Here is a 21,555-nt window from a genome sequence, read left to right on the forward strand (position 1 = left end):
GCTTTATCATGTTTACACTGCAGTCCTTTACATGAAAAAGTTGAGAAGGACTGGCATAGAACATCTTCCAAGAGCAGGAGACAGAATACTAATAGCAGCCTTTCAGAAAGCACAGAGCAGCACTAGCTGTAGAAAGTAAAGATACAGCCTGAATGTTTCTTTAGTCTCCATATGCTGAGGAAAGCGAGATCCTGTTTCCACCATTTTGCTGTCCTTGTACAATCAATCATTCTTTCGAGGTTGGATTATTGTAATTCGGTCTATTTACGTCTAACCAAGAACAGTCTTCAAAGACTTCAACAGATCCAGAATACTGCGGCTAGTTGATCTTTGCAAAAAGCAAATTTGATCATGTTTCCTCACTTTTGTTAAAACTTCACTGGCTCCCAGTAATCTCCAGGGTTTACTGTAAATGTGTCTGCCTAACATTTAAGATCTCGCATGGCACTCTTCCTCCTTTAATTCCTCTATCCTGGAATTCTGCGAGACCTGATATTACCAGGTCTATCCAAAAGCTTAAATTATCTTTCCCCTTGTTAAAAGGCATTATCTTTATTGGAATATTAGGGAAATCTCTACTTTAAAATTACTGAGCTTTGGAATAATTTTCCTGTCCAGCTGCGTATCTTGGGCTCTTTCCAATTATTTTGAAAACATCTGAAAACTTGGCTATTCTCAAAAATGTAAATTTCGCTGCTCTCTATATAATTCACTAATTCTAATTATATTTTCCTTTCTTTAAATTTCTTGTAAACCGTGCCGAGCTCTATCTTTATAGAGAAGATGCTGTATATAAGCTTAACGTTTAGTTTAGTTTAATCTCAGAGTATGACAACTGGGATTTAACCTTGGCAATATATGCAGGAGTAACTTGGCTGAGTGAGTGGGCCAACGGGTCTTTTTTTTCCTGCCATTTACTATAGTGCTATGTTATAGTTCATGGTGGTTAAGTATTCCATAGTACTTGGCAGAAAAGACGTAATTTCTAAACATATTATATTCTACTGCTCACAAGCAGTCAGAAATTGGACTGCAAAGTGCTTCTAACATGATCCCTACCTTTGCATGAGTTCTGCTCTTGAATCCTCTGGAAACCTTTTTTGCAGGTGCAATAAACAGAGTCCTGAGATTGAGTGCACTTTGACTCATCACCGCACAGGGCCATGTTAGACTCGCAGCTTTGGATTTTCGGAACTGCAACACAAACATTACAATTACTTATCCATCTATATCTGCCTATCTATATCTATACTCCCCACAGATACATGTGTTAGGGCTTAACGTTTACTAATGCACATTAGGATCATTAGCACAGCCTAAAATGTTTAGTGCACTCTAAATGAATTAAACTCTTACTAATCCATGAATTAACACACATTGAGTCGATCAGCGCACATTAAAAAGTTCTTATCAAAATGAATGTGTACAGTTGAAAAACCATGGAATGAGACCAAACTGAAAATGAACCAAAAGATTTTACCCTGTCCTCATCCCTAATGTACAGTATATGTAACATGCATGCATCCACTCCCAGGATGATAGAACTTATAGGAGGGTATTTTATAAAGTTATTTTTCCCTTAAAATCAGCCTTTCACGTAGCTAAAAAAGTAGATGCTTGGAAAAAATGCATCTATTTTAGTGTGATCTGCAAGCTGATATTCCCAGGGGTGCAGGTTAGGTGGAGCAAATTTGCTGTGATGTTCATGTATTTTATAAAATACTTGAGTATGTACATGGGGGTAATTCCATAAGGAGCCATCTAGGATTTAAGTGTCAAGTACATGCAGAAATGCCAGTATTATAGTCATTTACATGCCTGTGTGAATACATATGTGGGTAAATGATAATTAATAGCCTGGCTATGTGTCATTATGCAAGCACAGGCCAGTCTTTGGTGGAGTACTTGAAAGGTATTAACGTAGAACTTGAAAGGTATTAATGTAGAACAAAATCTTTTCGAGAGAAAGGAAAATGGTAAAACCAGAGGGCATAATTTGAGGCTGAGGGGTGGGAGACTCAAGAGCAATGTTAGGAAATTCTACTTTACGGAGAGGGTGGTGGATGCCTGGAATACACTCCCGAGAGAGGTGGTGGAGAGGAAAACGGCGACAGAGTTCAAAAAAGTGTGGGATGAACACAGAGGATCTAGAATAAAAAAAAATAATAGTAAATATTGAAGAACTAAGGCCAGTACTGGGAAGACTCGAAAAGAGGAGATTGAAAGGGGACATGATCGAAAACATTCAAGATACTGAAGGGGATAGACTTAGTAGATAAAGACAGGATGTTCACGCTCTCCAAGGAAGGGAGAATGAGAGGGCACTCTCTAAAGCTGAAAGGGATAGATTCCGTATGAACGTAAGAAAGTTCTTCTTCACCCAGAGAGTGGTAGAAAACTGGAACGCTCTTCAGGAGTCTGTCGTAGGGGAAAACGCCCTCCAGGCATTCAAGACAAAGTTGGACAAGTTCCTGCTCAACTGGAAAGAACGCAAGTGAGGCTGGGCTCATTTAGAGCACTGGTGTTTGACATGGGGGCCGCCGCAGGAGCGGACTTGCTGGCACGATGGACCACTGGTCTGACCCAGCAGTGGCAATTCTTATGTTCTTATGTTCTTATCACTTGCACGGTCTGTGTCTGTATATGGCCGTTTGGTTGAGGATGGGCTGGGGAGGGCTTCAGTAGTTGGAACCTAATCACAGTATCGGGCAGAGCTTTGGATTCTTGCCCAGAAATAGCTAAGAAGAAGAAAAAAAAATTAAATTGAATCAGGTTGGGCAGACTGGATGGACCATTCGGGTCTTTATCTGCCATCATCTACTATGTTATTATGAGTGTACTTTGCAAGTTCAAGTTCACATGGATGATGCATTAAAAAAAAAGCATGAAGGGCCTCCAAAGATGGGATAACAAAGTGGTTTCTTTAATGAAAGTGCCAGGAAAGGCTGTGTAATGGCATAAATGCCTGCGTCGGGGTCAATTATTGACATCCACTCTTGTCAGTCAAGTGAGCAAAGGAGTTTTGCTTCGGTGACGTTTGCGAAGTAACGCTATATTGGATGGTGTTTTACTAACAAGAGTGAAATCCAAAAAAGAAACTGCAGGATTGATGTACTTTTGTTATCAGCTTTGCACTGAGATGCACCTCTTTCAGTTCGGCTGTTTCGCAAGCTCTGAAATCTTCAGTATGGTGTTGTGCTCCACATGGTTCATCACAAAAGGAAACACCTCGGATCCCTGAAGAAGATGCGTTAATCAAAACATGGACCGTGCTGGGTCCTTGTTTCTAAACCAAGGTGGACCACTACAAAACGTTTTATTGACTAAAATAAAGTTCCTGCATCAAGTCCATCAGTCCTGCAGTTTCTTTTTTGGATTTCATATTTTTACACTTATTCCAGACTCGTTGGATTCCTTTCTTTGTTTATTAACAGAAGTGACTCTCTATAAATCTGACCCCTGTTGCAAGTATTTATGCCGAAACACAGCCCATGTCAGATCTTTATTAAAGAACCATTGCTCTTTCGTCTTGTGCTATGTGTTCTAGAATGCCTCTCTCCTGCTGTTGATATCCTACTCGCACATGCATATTCCTTCATAAATGCCACCCCTATAGTATCTCCTAGCCAATTCTTCAAACCATATCCCCAAAATTATATTCAGAAACCTAAACAAGCAACCTCCATCTGTAACCAGAATATTTCTTCCCTCAACGTTATGTAATAATCTTCTATAACCTGAATGTATTGCTATTCTTACCTGATATGTAAACTTGATATTTAAACTTCCTGGAAATGTCCAGCTTTCTTCTAATTTTGTAATCCGCTTAGAACCGCAAGGCACAGGCGGAATAGAAATCACTAATGTAATGTAATATACAATTGCATTCGTCATATAGATGTGAACACGTACCCCAGGCCTAAGTGCTTTTCTGTAAGACCAACCACTTCTACAAAAGACGTCAATGGACCCCATATTAGCTTGAAATTTTTATATTCCCTAACGATTCTGCAATCATTTTTTCATATCTGTATATGAAGCATAAATTTGTTGATCAATTGTAGATTTGATTTTTATTGATATATTATGTGCACATCCAGGGTGGGGAGGGAGGGTGGATTTATTTTTAAATGATTCTCTGAATTCTTGTAAAATTAATGTATTGGATTATTTACTAGTGCTTATTATCTGTTATGGATATGAAATGTATATCTAATGAGCTTTTGAAAATTTGATTATTATAATAAAAAATTTATAATAGTTATGGGATAGGGTGGGGGGAGGGATATAGATTGCTTTGTTTCTTGAAAGAATATAAGCGATGTCTTAAATATAAAATGTATTTAATTTGTATTGCACTTATTGAAAATATTGAAAATGAATAAAGAATTAAAAAAAAAAAAAGAAGACCAACCACTTCTGATTGCTGATCACTGGTTGCCATTTACTCACCAAAAGACATACAAAATTTTGTCCATACTTTTAAAACTAGGCAAGAATGCTCTCCCTTTATAGACAGATTACTTCTTCCACATAATCCCTCACAAATACGGTGCTCTAACCAACAAAATCTCCTTGCCGTTCTCTTCAGTCCATCAATTATATACAATACCACTCGTGAATCTATTTTTTCGGTGACAGCCCCTACATTATGGAATGTTTTGCCTTCCTGACTTCATCACAAAACTTCAATGGCTAGGTTTAAATCTAGCCCTAAAACCATTTTTATTCCAAAGACACTCATGAAATATAAGAATAAGAAACTATCTTTATTAAGACATATTTTCTTTTGATTTAAATAAGGATAGGATTATTTTAACTTAAGCCTAGACAAGGATATGGTTTATTTTAAATCTATACCATTTTTCCTTTTGTGATTTCTGTTTGTTCTCTTTTCTATTAACATGTTGGTTTTCTCCCCATGCTCCTTGTGTATCTTATTGTTTGTCTTTTTGGTAATCCTTGTTATTTGACTTTTTAAAATTTATTATTTATTTATTTAATATAAACCACTCAGACATCTGATTGTGCGGTATATCAAGATTTAAATATAACTTGGAAACTCTTTTCAGAGAATACATGCCCACATTCAATACTTTTTTTTTTTTTTTAGAGCATAGACATTTGCATGCTGTTGGAGCTGGATCTGGAAACCGATTTTGAGAATGCACAGAGGCGCCTGTGATGTCCGTAAAATAGTCACATTTTTGGATCTCTCGTAGAGGCATCCTCTAATAACATTACTCTCATAATGATGCCAACATGGGCCAGTAATAACAGGCTGCCTAAACTGGATGGCAAGCCTGTGCCTAAGTGCCTTTTGGCAATTACCCCCACCACCAATGCTCCCTATAAGGAGTAGGCCAGGTGTATGCAAATTTTTTTCACATGAGCAACCAATCTCTAAAAACTAACAGTTTTTGACCTCACTATTAGCAATGCATTTCTGTATAGAGCGCAAAGAACCATCACACATATGGTAATTGATTTAGCTTAGTTTACTTCCCTTTTTTTACAAAACCGTGAAAGAAGTTTTTAGCGCAGACCAGCGCTCTGTGCTGCTCCCGACGCTCATAGGTATGGGATAGTAAGTTTTAAATAAACTTGGAAATTTGGATATAAACCTCTGCTTGGTATGTGTAAATTACTTTTAACAATTTCTTCTATGATGGCATTAGGTTAAATGTTCTTAACTCAGTCCTCGGGACATACCTAGCCATTCAGGTTTTCAGGATACCCACTACAAATATGCAAATGTGTCTCACGCATATTCATTGTAGGTATGCTGAAAACTTGACTGGTTGGAAGTGTTTCGAAGACTGGGTTGAGGATCCCTCTCTACGGGAATATTTATGGAAAGGATGGCGTATGTGTGGAACAGCCTCCAACTGGAGATGAGGATCATATCTGAATTCTAGAAAACATATGACAAGCACTGAAGATCTCTGAGGGGGAGGAAGGGATTTTAGAGTTTAGTATTTGTTATGGAAGGGTAGGCCATCTTCCATCTTTGTCTATGGGCTCCTTTTACTAAGGTGCGCTAGTGTTTTTAGCGCACACATGAAATTACCGTGCGCTATGCTTCTAGAACTAACGCCAGCTCAATGCTGGCGTTAAGGTCTAGTGCCCGCGGCAATGTAGCACGCACTATTCCGTGCGTTAAAGCCCCAGCGCACCTTAGTAAAAGGAGCCCTATGTTTTTATGTTTCTATAGTCTATGACCACTGACCACTAGTCAAGAATACGGAGAGTGCTTGCTGTAAGCTGTAAGAGTGTGCAGACAAGTGAGAAACCCAGAATTAAGTGCATAGCTCCAACAGTCTGCCAGTCAGACCATGTGCCTGCAGTCACTGACTTTCTGAGCACTGCTTTTCGTCCGAGCCGTCGCCGCAGTCATCGAAGAAGTCACAGCGCTTGCTGAAGGGGATGCACTCCTTGTTCTGGCACTCAAACTCACTCTTCTCAGGATCACATCTCTTGCCCTTCCCAGCTGATGTCTCTGTTGGTAAGAAACTTAGTGTTCAGGTGAAGATGAATGCACACAGAGCCTGTAAATGAGTGCGAGGAGGAGGGGGTGATGGGAGTAAGGGCAGCAGCAGCAGCTGTACAATTGCTAACAGAACATTTTTTTACATTGGCACTGTATACATGGCAGAAACCTTAAAATAGCCAGCTTGGTATTCGAATGTACTTACCCAGATGGTGGCACCCCACCTGCTGGGGCCTAAAGCAGCTCTACGCATTCATCTGGATAGTATCACTGAATCATTTGTATCTGCCTCAGCACTGTACAGATGGGGGGGGGGGGGCAATTGTATAACCAGGTACCTCCATTTAGGTGTCCCAATGCCCCGTGGTAAGAACCTATTCTATAATGCAGGAGGGTGTCCAACTTCAGTCCTCGAGGGTTGCAATCCAGTTGGTTTTCAGGTTTTTCTCTATGACTATGCATGACATCTATTTGCTTGCAGTGCCTCCACTGTATACAGATAGATCTCATGCTAATTCATTGCGGAAATCCTGAAAATCTGAGCTGGTGAGGCCCAAGGTTGGATACCCATGAATAATGGCTTCCAGCTGCCCAAATTCATTATAAAAAAATAATGTAACTGAGTATCAGCACGTCTTATAGATACACGTCAGTCAGAGACCTGGTGCGAGTACAGTCACATACATGTAGCAGGGATGTGCGTAACTTCCAATATTCTGTAGGTCAGTGTTTCCCAAGTTGGTCCTCGAGTACCTCCTTGTCAGTTCAGTTTTCAGGATTTCCACAATGAATATGCATGAAATTGGATTTGTATATGCTGCCTCCATCATATGCAAATCTCTTTCGGGTCATTCCATGTCAAGTGGTCCAGAGCTCCCCACTCAACGATCTCAGAAACTGATGAAATTTTTTCAGGGGCTTCTAATGAAAATTATCCAAAGTTTTGGTGCATGGTCTCAACTAGGTCCAGAGTTAGGGGCCCCTTTATTTGCGCCACCTTTTTGTATCCATAGAAGATGTTAAGTGGGGACCCTCGAAATTGGACCAGTTGACATGGAATTACCCTTTCACGCATATTCATTATGGATATCCAAACAATCAGACTGCTGAAGGAGTACTCCAGGACTGACTTGGGAATCATTGCTGTAGGTTGTATGTGTAAATGGCAGGCCTGCCCATGCTCCGCCCACTAGTATGCCCCTCTCCCAGGCACAACTTGTACACGTAGTGCCTACTTGTTCACTTTCCCATCCTTGAAGGGCTGTATCTACAAGAGATTCCTCGATAGAACACTATCATTCCAAGCAGGCAAATGGAATAAATGTTTAACCAACTTTATCTCAAACGCTCTTTCATACCAAACTTTTAGGAAGTCAATCAAAACTTATCTCTTTGACAAATTTCTCTGACTCCAATTCTACCATGATGTACTGCTAAAACACTTCCAGGAAAAATTGATTAATCTTACCATGTTAATGTAATTTTGAAAGTTTTTTTTAGAATATCGCTGTCTGTATACAGTCTCTTCCTCTGTAAACCGCTCTGAACTGTTTGTGGTATTGCGGTATAAAAAAATAAAGTTATTATTATATATATATGCTATGCCACTTACACAAGTTGATATAGGGTAGCACATAGGCATCCTGCTGGCACTTTTGTGTGAAAATGCTGGTATTCTGTATGGGGGTACATAATTGAAGGTGCCCAGTTATGGAATTCCCCTTACAGTGTCGAGGTGGTGCTGGGGCAGTCCCAGAAATTATCCACAAAGTGGTAATATTGAGACGGCTATCAGATAACTTCAGGAGAGCAAAAACAGCTGTCCTAAAGTTGCCTAGAGAGCCATGATCCGGAGAGCAATGGTGCTTGCTGTTCTAGCTGGATATTCACTGCCAGAAACCATCTGGGTTTCAGTGCTGAAAACATTATGGCTAGTAGAAGTTTAATTGTGAAAAAACTATGTCCCCTTTTAAGAAACCTAAGGGTCCTTTTACTAAGGCACGTTATATCCTACGGATGCGCTAGTGTTTAGTGTGCACCAAAATGGCTCGCTCGCCTTAGTAAAAGACCCCCTAGTTACTTCTCTTACTGGCAGGGGGTTTGAGGGTGGGGGATGGTAGTAATTTCATGCGGTCCTATTAGTCCAAGCACCCTGGAAGAGAAAGCTGGAAGACAACATTGGTTTTGAGGGGAGGGAAGAAGGGAGAAAGCGTTTGACATATTTATTTTTTTGCATTCTGCTTTTATATTATCAATAAACAATTAGAACATAATCATCATGGCTGGAATTTGTGGAAAAAAAAAATGACAGTGTGGTGTTTAAATATCGACATGACCATTTATAGTCTCTAAATTTTCTGGCACCTGATGCGGAAATTACTGGCATAATCTTTCGAGATCCCCTTCGTTAAGCCACGTGCCAGATCAAAACAAAGAGCAAATACAGTGGTACCTTGGATTACGAGCATAATCCGTTCCAGGAGCATGCTTGTAATCCAAAATGCTCGTTTATCAAAGCGAGTTTCCCCATAGGAAATAATGGAAACTCGCTTTGATGCGTTCCCCCCCCCCCGAGAACCGGCATTGCTCCCCTCGAAGGCCCCCCCCCGCGATCAGGCACCCCCCCCCGCGATCCGGCACTGCCCCTGCCTCGAACCGGCACCCCCCCGCCACGATCTGACCCCCCCCCGCCACGATCCGACATCCCCCCAACACAATTGGGCACCCCCCCGCCGCTTCTTACCCTCATCTGGGCACACTCTTGAAAATCGGCCTTCTCCTCTGCTGGGCCTTGAGCATCTGAGCATGCTCAAGGCCTGCGAGTTCACGTTCCTCGTAAACCGAGGTATCACTGTACATCAATGTGCTTATTCCAATTGAGAAAAAGCAAACAAGTGCCCAAAGCCGGAACTTTGCCGAGTTAAATCAACGGAGCCAGTTACAGAGATGGCTACATTCCATTTGCAGCTCCCCGCTACTCACCGCAGTCCTCCTCATCGGTGCCGTCTCCACAGTTATCTATTCCGTCACACTGACGCCCAATCCACAGACACACCCGGTCATTTCTGCATCTGAACTGTCTGTTGGGAGGACACTGGAATTTCACTGCAGGCAGGCGAAAACGTAAGAACAAAGAAAAAGTACATCAGTACCCAATGTCTGTCCACAGCGGCAGAGCAGAGGAAGCGCAGAAGTAACTTTCCAGCGTTTTGCAATGAGAAAATCAGGTGGGAGAAAACATGCAGAAATCTGGTCCATCAACACCCACCCCCCTGCAATCTGTAAATCTAATTTGCCATTTTTATATTGGGTTTTTTTTTTTTATAATTCTTTATTCATTTTAACACTCACAATAAGTGAAACAGTATATAACATCTATTTGGTCTTACATACATCACTTAATATTATACAAAACTCAATTTCAAATTCCATATCCCTCCCCCTCCCTATTCAATAACTTTCAACTCAAGACAAATATATAATAACCTCCCCCCTCCCCCTCCCCCCATTGTCACTCTCAAAGAAAACCAAGAAATCCCCACCCCCCCCCTTCTTGGATGTGCATATTTAAGGGGAAAAATTTGATATTCAATCATTACAGTATTTGTTAATGGCTCCCAAATATCCTGAAATTTCTTAATGCCCCCCCCTTTGTATGGCTATTACCCTTTCCATTTTAAATATGTGACATAACGAATTCCACCAAAAACTATAATTTATATTGTTTTATTTAGAAATCTTTTTATTGCAAACGAGACAATTTACAACTTCCAAGCCAGACAACATATTCTGTTACAAGTTCTACTACCCAACCCACCCCCATCCCCCCACCCGTACAGGCCCACCCTGCCCGTTGGGCCCCCCTCCCCAACCCATAGGGATACAGTAGGCAACCCAAGGAAACATTCCAGAAAACACATAACAGCAAATCATAGGTTATTCAGAATCTACCCTACCCTTCTTTAGTGTAATAGGTCAAAATATGCACCTATAATTTAGGTAATAATAAATATTCTATATAGACTCCACTATTTTAGTTGAGAGCACTATTCCCACGGAAGAAAAAGCCTCAGGTTTTATTTTAGGTAGAGCTTGAATGCTCAAACCTCCTCCACCCACAGGGGATATGCAAGTGCCACAAACTATATTAGTGCAGGACTGAAATAGCTGTTGCCTCTAAGTCGTAAGGATCTAAGTGATATTTAAATAAAAGCCAACGTTTTTTTTGCCAATGATGTGGGTGGTAGGAGGTTTGAGCATTCAAGCTCTACCTAAAATAAAACCTGAGGCTTTTTCTTCCGTGGGGATAGTGCTCTCAACTAAAATAGTGGAGTCTATATAGAATATTTATTACCCACTTTCACCAGATTAAGTATAATAGTTTCCTATAATTTAGGTGCACACCTAGATTGCATGTGAATTACAATTTCTATTATTTCTGCACATAAATGTGTGCCTCAAACAGACTCTGCTCATCTTTAAACTATGCTTCGTTTTATAGATTGGAATGTAGCTGGAATACTGCCATTTATTCACATGTGTGTTCACATATGCCTGTATAATCTAGTATTCTGGTCTTTTTTTTGTGCTCTCTTTACCCTCTATTCATCCAGCTCAGCTGGGGCCAGTTCTGGGATCAGTGCCATGAACCTTCATTTGCAAACATATAGGGCATAGAGAGGGTGGATAGGGACATGAGGGGCATAGAGAGGGTGGATAGGGACAGATTCTTCAGACTGAAGGGGACAGCAAATACGAGGGGGCATTCTGAGAAACTGAAGGGAGACAGGTTCAAAACAAATGCAAGGAAGTTTTTTTTCACTCAAAGGGTCGTGGACACTTGGAATGCGCTACCGGAGGAAGTGATCAGGCAGAGTACGGTACAAGGATTCAAACAGGGATTGGATGGATTCCTGACGGATAAAGGGATTGTGGGATACTGAGGGAGGAGCTGGGATGTAACACAAGTATAGGAAGTTAACCAGATAATGAGTATAAACCAACCTGGTCGTGCATGTGCAAGTCCGGAGGGCTAAGACTTCGATAGGAAGGCAGGACTTAAATGAGAAACCAAGGTGGCAAGGGAGCCCCTTCTGATGATTCAGACAGGTCTTGACCTGTTTTTGGGCCACCGCGGGAGCGGACTGCTGGGCAGGATGGACCTGTGGTCTGACCCGGCGGAGGCACTGCTTATGTTCTTATGTTCTTACTAAGGAACGTTAGGGCATTAACACGCTGAATTGCCACGTGTGCTAGACCTTAACGCCAGCATTGAAGCTGGCGTTAGTTTTAGCCGTGTAGCATGCGGTAACATCTTGCGTGCGCTAAAAAATGATAGCGCACCTTAGTAAAGGAGCCCATAGAGATTTTCTTCCTATTTTATATCGCTGCTCAATTTATTTGAGTCTAGTCTCTCTAGTGATTGGTCCCCTGGTTTGGGCTGATGTACCAAGGGATCGTAAGAACATAAGAATTGCCGCTGCTGGGTCAGACCAGTGGTCCAATCATGCCCAACCCGGCCCATGTGCTTAAGGCCCTGCACACAGGAGGAGCCTAAGGCTCCTGGGCCTATTCTGGTTGGCCCAGGGCGCCTCAGACCCCACCTGTGGGCGGGGTTTACAGCCACCTGGGCCAATCCGGTCCCATTCCGGAGTCGGCTAGCCTGACGGGACGGGCGGGCTTGACACCCATTTCGACCAGCCGGCCAACGTTTTGAGGTATGGGGAATGGGGATGGGGAGGTTGTGGGGTAGGCGGGGGGGGGCGATCGGGGGTTCGGGGGGGGTGGTCGTTGGGGGGGGTTGTGTCGAAGGCAGTATTGTAGTGGGGGGTAGGGGGTCCATCTGGGCAGGAGGGCTTGGGCTCCCTCCTGCCCCAATCGTAATCGGGAGGGGGGGTTGGGGATCGCAGGGCAGGAGGGATAGGACTCCCTCCTGCCCCGAACATAATCGGGGAGTCGGGGGTGCACGCCGGGGCAACAGGGCTTGGGCTCCTTCTTGCCCTGATCGTTGTCGGGTGGGGGGGGGAGGGAGGGTAGATCGTGGCTGGGGAGATGAGCCATCTCTCCTGCCGCGATCACTGCTGTAGGGGTTAGGCAGGTTGCTGGGGCCGCTGAGCTGATCGTAGCAGCCACGATCAGCTCAGCGGCCCCTTTTTCGGCACTTATACCTGTTTTGGTTTGGTCTAAGTCAAAACATATAAGTGCCGACTAGGCAACCTGTCAAATGTTTTGGTTATACGTGTTGTACGACTAGGTGTAGGTCGGCCCACCTCCCACCCTTTCCCCTCCTCTAAAAACTTCTCTTTTCTCTCTGTGCCTTTAGAGGCAGGGGAAAGGCCTAAGCTGGTTTTAGATACGTCTAAAACCAGCTTTGATTATGGGTACTTGGACGATCAGGTTTTTTGATCGTCCAAGTAGCCATTTAGGCCACTTTTTAGACGTTTTTTTCTTTTGATTATGAGCCCCATAGCCTCTGGAGCATCCCCTGCCAACCTGAGGAGCGGAAGACTGGATACGGGAATCAAATCCAGCTTCTTCTTCACGGCACCGAGTCAAAGGCTACCCTAGAACTACATTTTTAAACAACAAACCACCCCATGAAACTTTCAGCTCCAGCAAGGCAACAGAACTCAATTATGGCATCTGAATCCTGAAAGCTAGATCCATATCAGACAGTGGATAAAATATCCTTCTTTGAACCATTGTGCTAATGTTTAAAGGGATGTTATCTCTATAAATAAGGAAAACAACTTACAACACATTTCAGGGTTCTCATCTGAATTGTCTCCGCAGTCATCTTCCCCATCACATTTCCATGCCAGTGGTTTACAGAGGGTGTTGTTACACTGAAACTCATCCAAGGGACATGTCCGTACTGTTGAAAAAAAATATATATACTAGTGTTTAAGCCCGTTAGATTAATGGGTTCTAGATGACCGCCTCTCCTGCTTTTGAACCTGGGCAGGGGCAGAGGCAGAGCAGGGACAGGAGGGAGTGACGGTGGGAGAGCAATTTCAAAGCCTCGGCAACGGCGGCTCCTTGACCAATCCGCGCTTACAAAGGCCCCACACTCGCGGTCTGGCTGGCTCCCCCACCACAGCCCTTCGCAGCGGCAGCCCTTCCTGCATCCGTCCCCGCGTCCCAAGCCTCTCCGAAGGCCAGCTCCCACGAAAATGGTACCCCTCTGTCCAAAGCCGCGGCGGCAGCCTCCCTCAAGACACATTTCAAATCTGACATATTGTAATCACAAAACAGAAAATAAAATTATTTTTCTTACCTTTTGTTGTCTGGTCATTATTCATACCATGTAGGGGTCCCAGGCTATGGTTGGCTTTTGATAACTTGCTTGCCAGGGCCCCTTCTTTCTTCTTCCCTCCCTCCATCCCTGCAGCTGAAGACAGGCACCTCCCCCCAGTGGTCTGAGACAGGAGGGAACAGTTAGGAGAGGGTTCCTGAGGGCAAAGAGGGGCTCAACAGCGCACAACCACCTTTCCTTCCCTCCCTCCATCAGGTGCAGTGCAGCTCCACCAATGTTAAAAGGAGCCGCGTCGAAATCGGAGGCCTGCCACTGGCCGTAGCATGTTTCCCCTCTGCCTTGGTCCCGCCCCTTCTTTGACATATGGAACCGCGGCACAGGGGAACGTGTTATGGTGGCGGCAGGGCTCCAATTTCAAAGCAGCTCCTTTTAGCGGAGCTGAACTGTACCTGATGGAGGAAGGGAAGGAACGGTGGGGCAAAATTTCGGCAACGGCAGAAATTGTTTGGCGGGCCAAGCACCGTGAAACTTTGTTTCTTTAGGCAGCCCCAGGGGGTGGAGTCATCGACATGCAGGCCGCTGTGAACAGGAGCGGCGGCAGGACCATGAGGCGGGAGTGTAGCAGTTCGGCTTCCCCTATCTGGGGAAACCGGGGAAATTGCCGTGCCGAACTCAGCTGCGCGTCGAGAGTGAGTTGTTCGACTTCCCCTATCTGGGGAAACTGCCGTGCCGAACTCAGCTGCGCGTGGGGCCATAGTAAGCGCGGGGCATGCTGCACTCTTGGCGGCCACGGACCTACGGATCATGGAAGCACGCCGATAAGACTGCGCATGCGCCGCCTGCAGTTTTATTATATAGATTTCATCCTCTGCACAATGTATCACTTCTGATGCCCTTTTCCATGGCACCTATTTACAAGTTTATTATATAGCATGCCATTTAAGGTATGCTAGGGACTGGATCTTTATTTATTTATTTAAAAAATATATAGACCACCTAAGTCTAAGCGGTTTACATAAGAACATACATAACACTGATACAAATGACATACAGCTCAGATTTAACCCTGCAGTCCATTGGAGAGGATCAATCTACCTGCTTTTAAATATCAGCAGCAGTGGAGATCAACTGCTTTTACACCTAAGCAGCAACAAAGACCAGCCACAACCACCGAGAGCACACAGACCCGATCCTACCAAGAGTGTGAACTCTTCCCCCCATGCAATCCGCTAAGAAGATCGACTGTCGGCTCCGGGCGGCTTTCCCGCAGAGAAGAGAATCCTGCATTCACCGTGGGCCTCATCTGGGGCAGCCTCCTTGGAGCGGCTGGGGCACGGGCAGTGTGTCTGGGAGGGAATGCATGGATGGGAGAACATCGCAGGGGAGGAGACATAGGCATCCTGGGACTGTCTGCCAAGTCTCTTCCCTGAAGAAGCCCTTTCTGGAAACGTCAATCGCTCCTCCTAAACTTACTTGCTCCACTTCATCACTGACGCTGAAACCGTGGATTGAAGACAAAGTTTTATTTTATTTTTCTTTCCAGCTTATGATTTATCTTTAATCTTATCTATTGTTTTGCCATTTGTCTTTGTTTTGTTCTATTTCTATCATTTAAATTTCTCCAGAATTCTACTGTTCAACGGCTCCCCCTTCTGCTTCTATTCCTTTCTCTCCTCTCTTCTACCTTCCAAAGTATTTAGATCAATGCTGTCTTGTTAAAATGTTTATTTTATTTTTATTTTTCCTCTAACTCTACTTTTCACTTCTCTATTACCCTCCAGGTACTTTAGTTAGATTGTGAGCCTTCGGGACAGTAAGGGAATTTTTCAAGTACCTTTCTTATTTCTAATCTTAATGTATATTTTCTGTAAACCGCTTAGAACCTAACGGATGTAGCGGTATATAAGAAATAAATTACATTACATTTATCAAAAACATTCATTCTTTGCGTTACAAGATTACCATATCAGAATCTTGTCCTCCCATTCTTTGCATTTCTCGTAAACTTGTTACAAAGCGCTCCTTTTACTAAGCTGTGATAGCAATTTTAGCGCGCGCTAAACCCGTGTTACATGGCTAGAACTAACACCAGCTCAATGCTGGCATTAAGGTCTAGCCCGTGCGCTAAAACCGCTATCGTAGCTTAGTAAAAGGAGCCCAAAGTTACCATATCAAAATCAATATCTTCCCGGCATATATTACATGAAAGCATCCACAAATAGTTGTTTTTTCAACATTCTCTTGAAGGTCAGGCGATTCATACCCAGTCTCAATGTCCCAGGAAGAGAATTCCATAGTTTTACTTCAACCATGAAAAACATAGACACTTTCGACCTTACATAGTGAACTCTCTCTTCTTTATCAGTAATTAATTTCATTCCTCCCTCAGATCTCAACCTTGTACCAGGTTGGTAAATTTTCCAAAGATTTTGAAAATACAATGGGACAGACCAATATAAAACTTGGTGCACTGTCAAAAGCACTTTGCAATATATATCCTCTGTTATAATGGGAGCCAGAGTAATTGTTTCAAAACTGGAGCCATAGTAGCTGTCTTGTAAGATTTGTCACTGTTGACCAGTTGGTTTCTCACTGTTCATTGATTGTCATTGACCAATTTCACTGTTCTGTGAGTTAAGTAGGTCTTCCAGCAATCCTGTCTAGTCTGAAGGTGGAATAGGCAAGTATGAATTCTCATATGCAAGTACGAATTGTCACTACTGACCAGTTATAAATTGTCACAGTTGACCAGTTGGTTTTCTCACTGTTCATTGATTGTCATTGACCAGTTTTCGGCTGTTCTGTGAGTTAAGTAGGTCTTCCAGCACTCCTGTCTAGTCTGAATGTGGAATAGGCAAGTATGAATTCTCATATGCAAGTACGAATTGTCACTGTTGACCAGTTACGAATTGTCACTGTTGACTAGTTGGTTTTTCTCACTGTTCAATTGATTGTCATTGACCAGTTTCGCTGTTCTGTGAGTTAAGTAGGTCTTCCAGCACTCCTGTCTAGACTGAATGTGGAATAGGCAAGTATGAATTCTCACAGGCAAGTACGAATTGTCACTTTTGACCAGTTGGTTTCTCACTGTCCATTGATTGTCATTGACCAGTTCACTGTTCTGTGAGTACTATTGCTCAGTTAACACAGCACTTTATCTAAAACCTTGTTTCCACAACTTTACCTGCTTTGCCTGATTACCCTGCCATCAACCTAGCAGATGAGTTCATCAGTTGCTGCAACGCCTTGCACTTTATCTTAGTCAAAACAAGGTTGCAGTAATCCAATCGAGTCAATATTAGTGCTTGAACTTTTGGCACCTCTGAGTTTGTGATGTAGAAATATAAAAAGAAAGATGACAGCAGATAAAGGCCAAATGGCCCATCCAGTCTGCCCTTGGACAACACTATAGGGGTTTTGTTGTCCCTCTCTTATCTTTTATATGCAAAGGCAAAAAACCTACCTTGCGCCCTGAAGCAACATCTTTTACTCAAGTCAACACGATGAGCTTGGGGTATTTGTGAAAGAAATTTGGATTACTTGCACATTGCTCCAGATATTTACCGATTGTAGGCAATGCAGAATTTCAGCCGGGGCTGTTCAATTCTTGTTATAAGCACTGGGGAAACCAGAAGCCAACTATTTTATTTCGTCTTATGGAAGGTGATGAAGCAGCCCGTTTGGATTATGATACCCGTGCCCTCCCCCACTCCTTCTGCGTCCCCCATGCTACACTTGTGTCCTCCCTTCCCCTCCCCCCATACCTCTTTAAATCTTCGCCAGTGTGAGCAAATTCTCCGGCCTGCTGCTCGCGCCAGCATTGGCTTTCCCTCTGATGTCACTTCCTGGCCCTGTGACCTGGAAGTAATTTCAAAGGGAGCCAGGCTGGCATTAGCAGCTGGCCAGAATAGCTGCTCGCACTGACGAATATTTAAAGAGGTATGGGGGAGGGGGGAAGGGAGGGCATGAGTGTGGCATGGGGGGGAAGCACAGAGGTGCCGTTGCCCACACCAAGATGGCGCCTGGAACAGTCTACCCCTCCCTTACTACGCCACTGCCTCTCCCTATTACAAAAGGCAGAAATTATGAAGGATTAAAGAAAATACTGGGACTCTCTTCTATTCAGCCTGTGGTAGAAAAGTATTGTGAAATGTTTAAAGTAATCAGTAGGGGAGCTTCAAAAAACCTTAGAAAGTGGCTCTACATTAGCAGAAAGTGCACAACTAAGGCCTCATTGGTTCGAAAGGGTTTCTATACTTTATGGAAACTAAGAACTATTAGAACATATTTTGATAGTAACTCCTTTCGATTGTTAGCTCAGTCACTGGTCCTTAGTCAGACTACTGTAACATTGTTCATCTTTCTGGTACTCATAAAAATCTTCAAAGACTACGCATAATTCAGAATGCAGCAGTCAGATTGATTTTTAATTTAAAGAAGTATGACCATGTCACTGATTTCTATCGCCGACCGCACTGGCTTCCAGTTGAGGCACAGGTTAAATTTAAGTTCGGCTGTATTGTTTTAAGGCACTAACAGGTTTAATTCCAGAGTATCTTATGGAATCTTTCATTATTACAAATTCTAAACATTTTAGAAAATCTCATTCATTCATTATTTTCATTTCCTTCTGTAAAAGGATGTAAATATAAGAAATTTCAGAAATGATTGCTGTCTTTTCAGGCAGCCTTATGGACTAGGGCAGTGATGGCTAACCTTTTTGAGCCCGAGTGCCCAAACTGCCGCACAAAACCAAAGAATTTCCTCAAAGTGCCAGCACGTCAATTAAACCTTAATAACAAGATTTTAGTATCTAAAAACTCTTTATAAAGTTGCCTGAACTATGTAACATCATTTTTAAAGGTTGGAATCTTTGTATTGTCAGAGAATCAATTTGATTCACAATCCTTTGGTTTTCATTTCAATTTATTGGCAATTTATAATGTTTTAATGATTTCATTCATGGGCCGAATACACACATACTTTTCTCTGTCGCCGCACTCTTTGACCAAAAGATTTGTAAGCCTGCAACCACGTCAAGGTAGACTCTTTCAGCAGCTCCCCTCCCTCCCCCTTACCTTTGTGGCCAAGTCAAAATGATCTACCAACAATAAAATTTTAAAAACACAAAGCACGCTGTACGCAGAGAAAATGTTAATTATCATTTATATTCCGCGGGTTTTCAAAGAGGTCAAGGCAGATGACTTTATGCAATGTCACTTCAGTAACAACTATACAAAAATAGACAAATATTCCCCCTCCCTTTTTACTAAACCGCGATAGCGGTTTTTAGCGCAGGGACCTGCGCTGAATGCCCCACGCTGCTCTTGAAGCTCATAGGCTCCCTGCGCTAAAAAACGCTATTGCGGTTTAGTAAAAGGGGGCCATAGTGCAAAATATAGACAGCATATATAAATTCTCAAAATGGACACATTTTGATCACTAAATTGAAAATAAAATCATTTTCCTACCTTTGGTAATTTCATCAGTCTCTGGTTGCACTTTATTCTTCTGACTGTGCATCCAATATTTCTTCCCTTTTTTCAGCCTCCTGTATGCTTTCTCTCCTCCAGTCCTCATTCCCTCCCCAAACTTTTTCTTTGTTTCATCCTGCCCCCTTCTTTCTTTTTCTCTCTCTCCATACCCCCTTTCATTCTGTATGTCTGTCTTTCTCTCTCTCTCCGTGCCCCATTTTTCTTTGTTTCACCCAGCCCTCTTTCTTTTTTTTTTTTTTGGCTCCCTGTCCCCCCCTTTCTTTCTTTCTCCTTGCCCTCCCCTATGCCACCACCATTGGGAAAATGCTGCCACCGCCACTGGGGAATAGGCTGCCACTGCCGCTATCGAGAACAGGCCGGCGCCGAGTTCACCCTGCTTCTCTTCCTCACGGGGCCGACCAACTCTCGCCACTCGACGTCAATTCTAACATCGGAGAGGACGTTCTGGGCCAGCCAGGCAACGATTGGCTGGCCCAGAACGTCCTCTCCGACATCAGAATTGACGCGGGTGGCGAGAGTTGGTCGGCCCCACAGGGAAAAGCAGGGAGAACTTGGCACCGACCTGCACTCAAGTGGCTAAAGAGAAGCAGTTTGCCAGCCTAGGGAGAACACTGGAGGGTGGCCAGCTGTGCACCCCCATGGGGCGTAAAACTGGGACAGACCGCCCCCACCCCCACCTTGGTATGCCACTGTCTGTACCTCACTCCCTCCCTATGACCAAAAATTCTCCTTTCTTCTATTCCCCGTGTACACAACCATCTCTTTCCCTCCCTTCCTCTCTCCTAAGTCCTTGCCTTCTGTGTCCAAAAACACATTCCCTCTCCCACCTCAGCATCTCTTTCCCTCCCTTCCTATCTCCCAAGTCCATGCCTTCTGTGTCCAAAAACACATTCCCTCCCCCACATCAGCATCTATTTCCCTCCCTTCCTCTCTCCCAAGTCCATGCCTTGTGTCCAAAAACCCATTCCCTCCCCCACCTCAGCATCTCTTTCCCTCCCTTCCTCTCTCCCAAGTTCATGCCTTGTGTCCAAAAACCCATTCCCTCCCCCACCTCAGCATCTATTTCCCTCCCTTCCTCTCTCCCAAGTCCATGCCTTCTGTGTCCAAAAACCCATTCCCTCCCCCACCTCAGCATCTCTTTCCCTCCCTTCCTCTCTCCCAAGTCCATGCCTTCTGTGTGCAAAAACCTATTCCCTCCCCCACCTCAGCATCTCTTTCCCTCCTTTCCTCTCTCCCAAGTTCATGCTTTCTGTGTCCAAAAACCCATTCCATCCCCCACCTCAGCATCTCTTTCCCTCCCTTTCTCTCTCCCAAGTTCATGCCTTCTGTGTCCAAAAACCCATTCCCTCCCCCACCTCAGCATCTCTTTCTCTCCCTTCCTCTCTCTCAAGTCCATGCCTTCTGTGTGCAAAAACCCATTCCATCCCCCACCTCAGCATCTCTTTCCCTCCCTTCCTCTCTCCCAAGTTCATGCCTTCTGTGTCCAAAAACCCATTCCCTCCCCCACCTCAGCATCTCTTTCCCTCCCTTCCTTTCTCCCAAGTTCATGCCTTGTGTCCAAAACGCACTCCCTCCCCCTTTTGTGTTCCCCGTTTGTCTCCCACCCCCTCTTAGCAACTTTCTCAGCAAAATGTAGCTCGAGCCGCGTAGGCTTGTCTTCTATTTCCTGCCTGTCCTGCCGCGCACACATAGCCGATTGGAAATCTTCCCCGACTTCAGCGCTGACGTCGGAGGGCGGGCTTTGCTTAAGCCCTCCCTCCGACATCAGCGCTGACGTCGGGGAAGATTTCCGATCGGCTGTGTGAGCGGCAGGGCAGTCGGAGTAGAAGACGAACCTCGCGGCTCGAGTTATATTTAACCCCGCGGGTCCCCCATCGTCCCCGTTCAGCTCTCTCTCCTGTGCACCCCCTGGTAGTACTGCCCTGATGGCGGCCCTGCGCGTGTCAGCTGCAAGGCCTTCGCGTGCCACAGTTGGCACGCGTGCCATAGGTTCGCCATCGCTGGATTAGGGGGTTCATGATAATAATTTTAAAAAAAACTTTCAAAAAGTGGCCTAAATTGGTATTTGGATGATCAAAAAGCCAGATCGTCCAAGTACCGATAATCAAAGCTGGTTTTAGACATAGGTAAAACCAGCTTAGGCCTTTCCCCTGCCTTTAAATGCCTAGACTGAAAAGAGGCGTTTTTATTATGCCCCTCCATGGATCTAACTCACATATTCACATTCTCAAACTCGTATCAACAATTTTGACGTGCCTTCTTTCGAAGGCTAGCCGTTTATTTATCCCAATGTCTTTCTCCTACCCACTTTATCT

At 43.9% G+C, this 21,555-nt stretch overlaps 1 protein-coding gene across 1 annotated transcript in view; it reads right to left on the reverse strand.

Moving 5' to 3' along the window:
- The window catches only part of LRP1 (LDL receptor related protein 1), a 777,705-nt gene that overhangs the window by 87,041 nt on the left and 669,109 nt on the right, over window positions 1–21,555 (reverse strand). Inside the window, exons 71-74 of the mRNA XM_033939435.1 lie at window positions 13,245–13,364; window positions 9,473–9,595; window positions 6,356–6,499; window positions 1,060–1,194 (exon numbers count right to left, since the gene is read on the reverse strand). Coding sequence (XP_033795326.1) covers window positions 1,060–1,194; window positions 6,356–6,499; window positions 9,473–9,595; window positions 13,245–13,364 — 522 coding nt within the window. The remainder of the gene's footprint in view (window positions 1–1,059; window positions 1,195–6,355; window positions 6,500–9,472; window positions 9,596–13,244; window positions 13,365–21,555) is intronic.

Source organism: Geotrypetes seraphini, chromosome 3 (genome assembly GCF_902459505.1).
Source record: "Geotrypetes seraphini chromosome 3, aGeoSer1.1, whole genome shotgun sequence".
Taxonomy (NCBI): domain Eukaryota; kingdom Metazoa; phylum Chordata; class Amphibia; order Gymnophiona; family Dermophiidae; genus Geotrypetes; species Geotrypetes seraphini.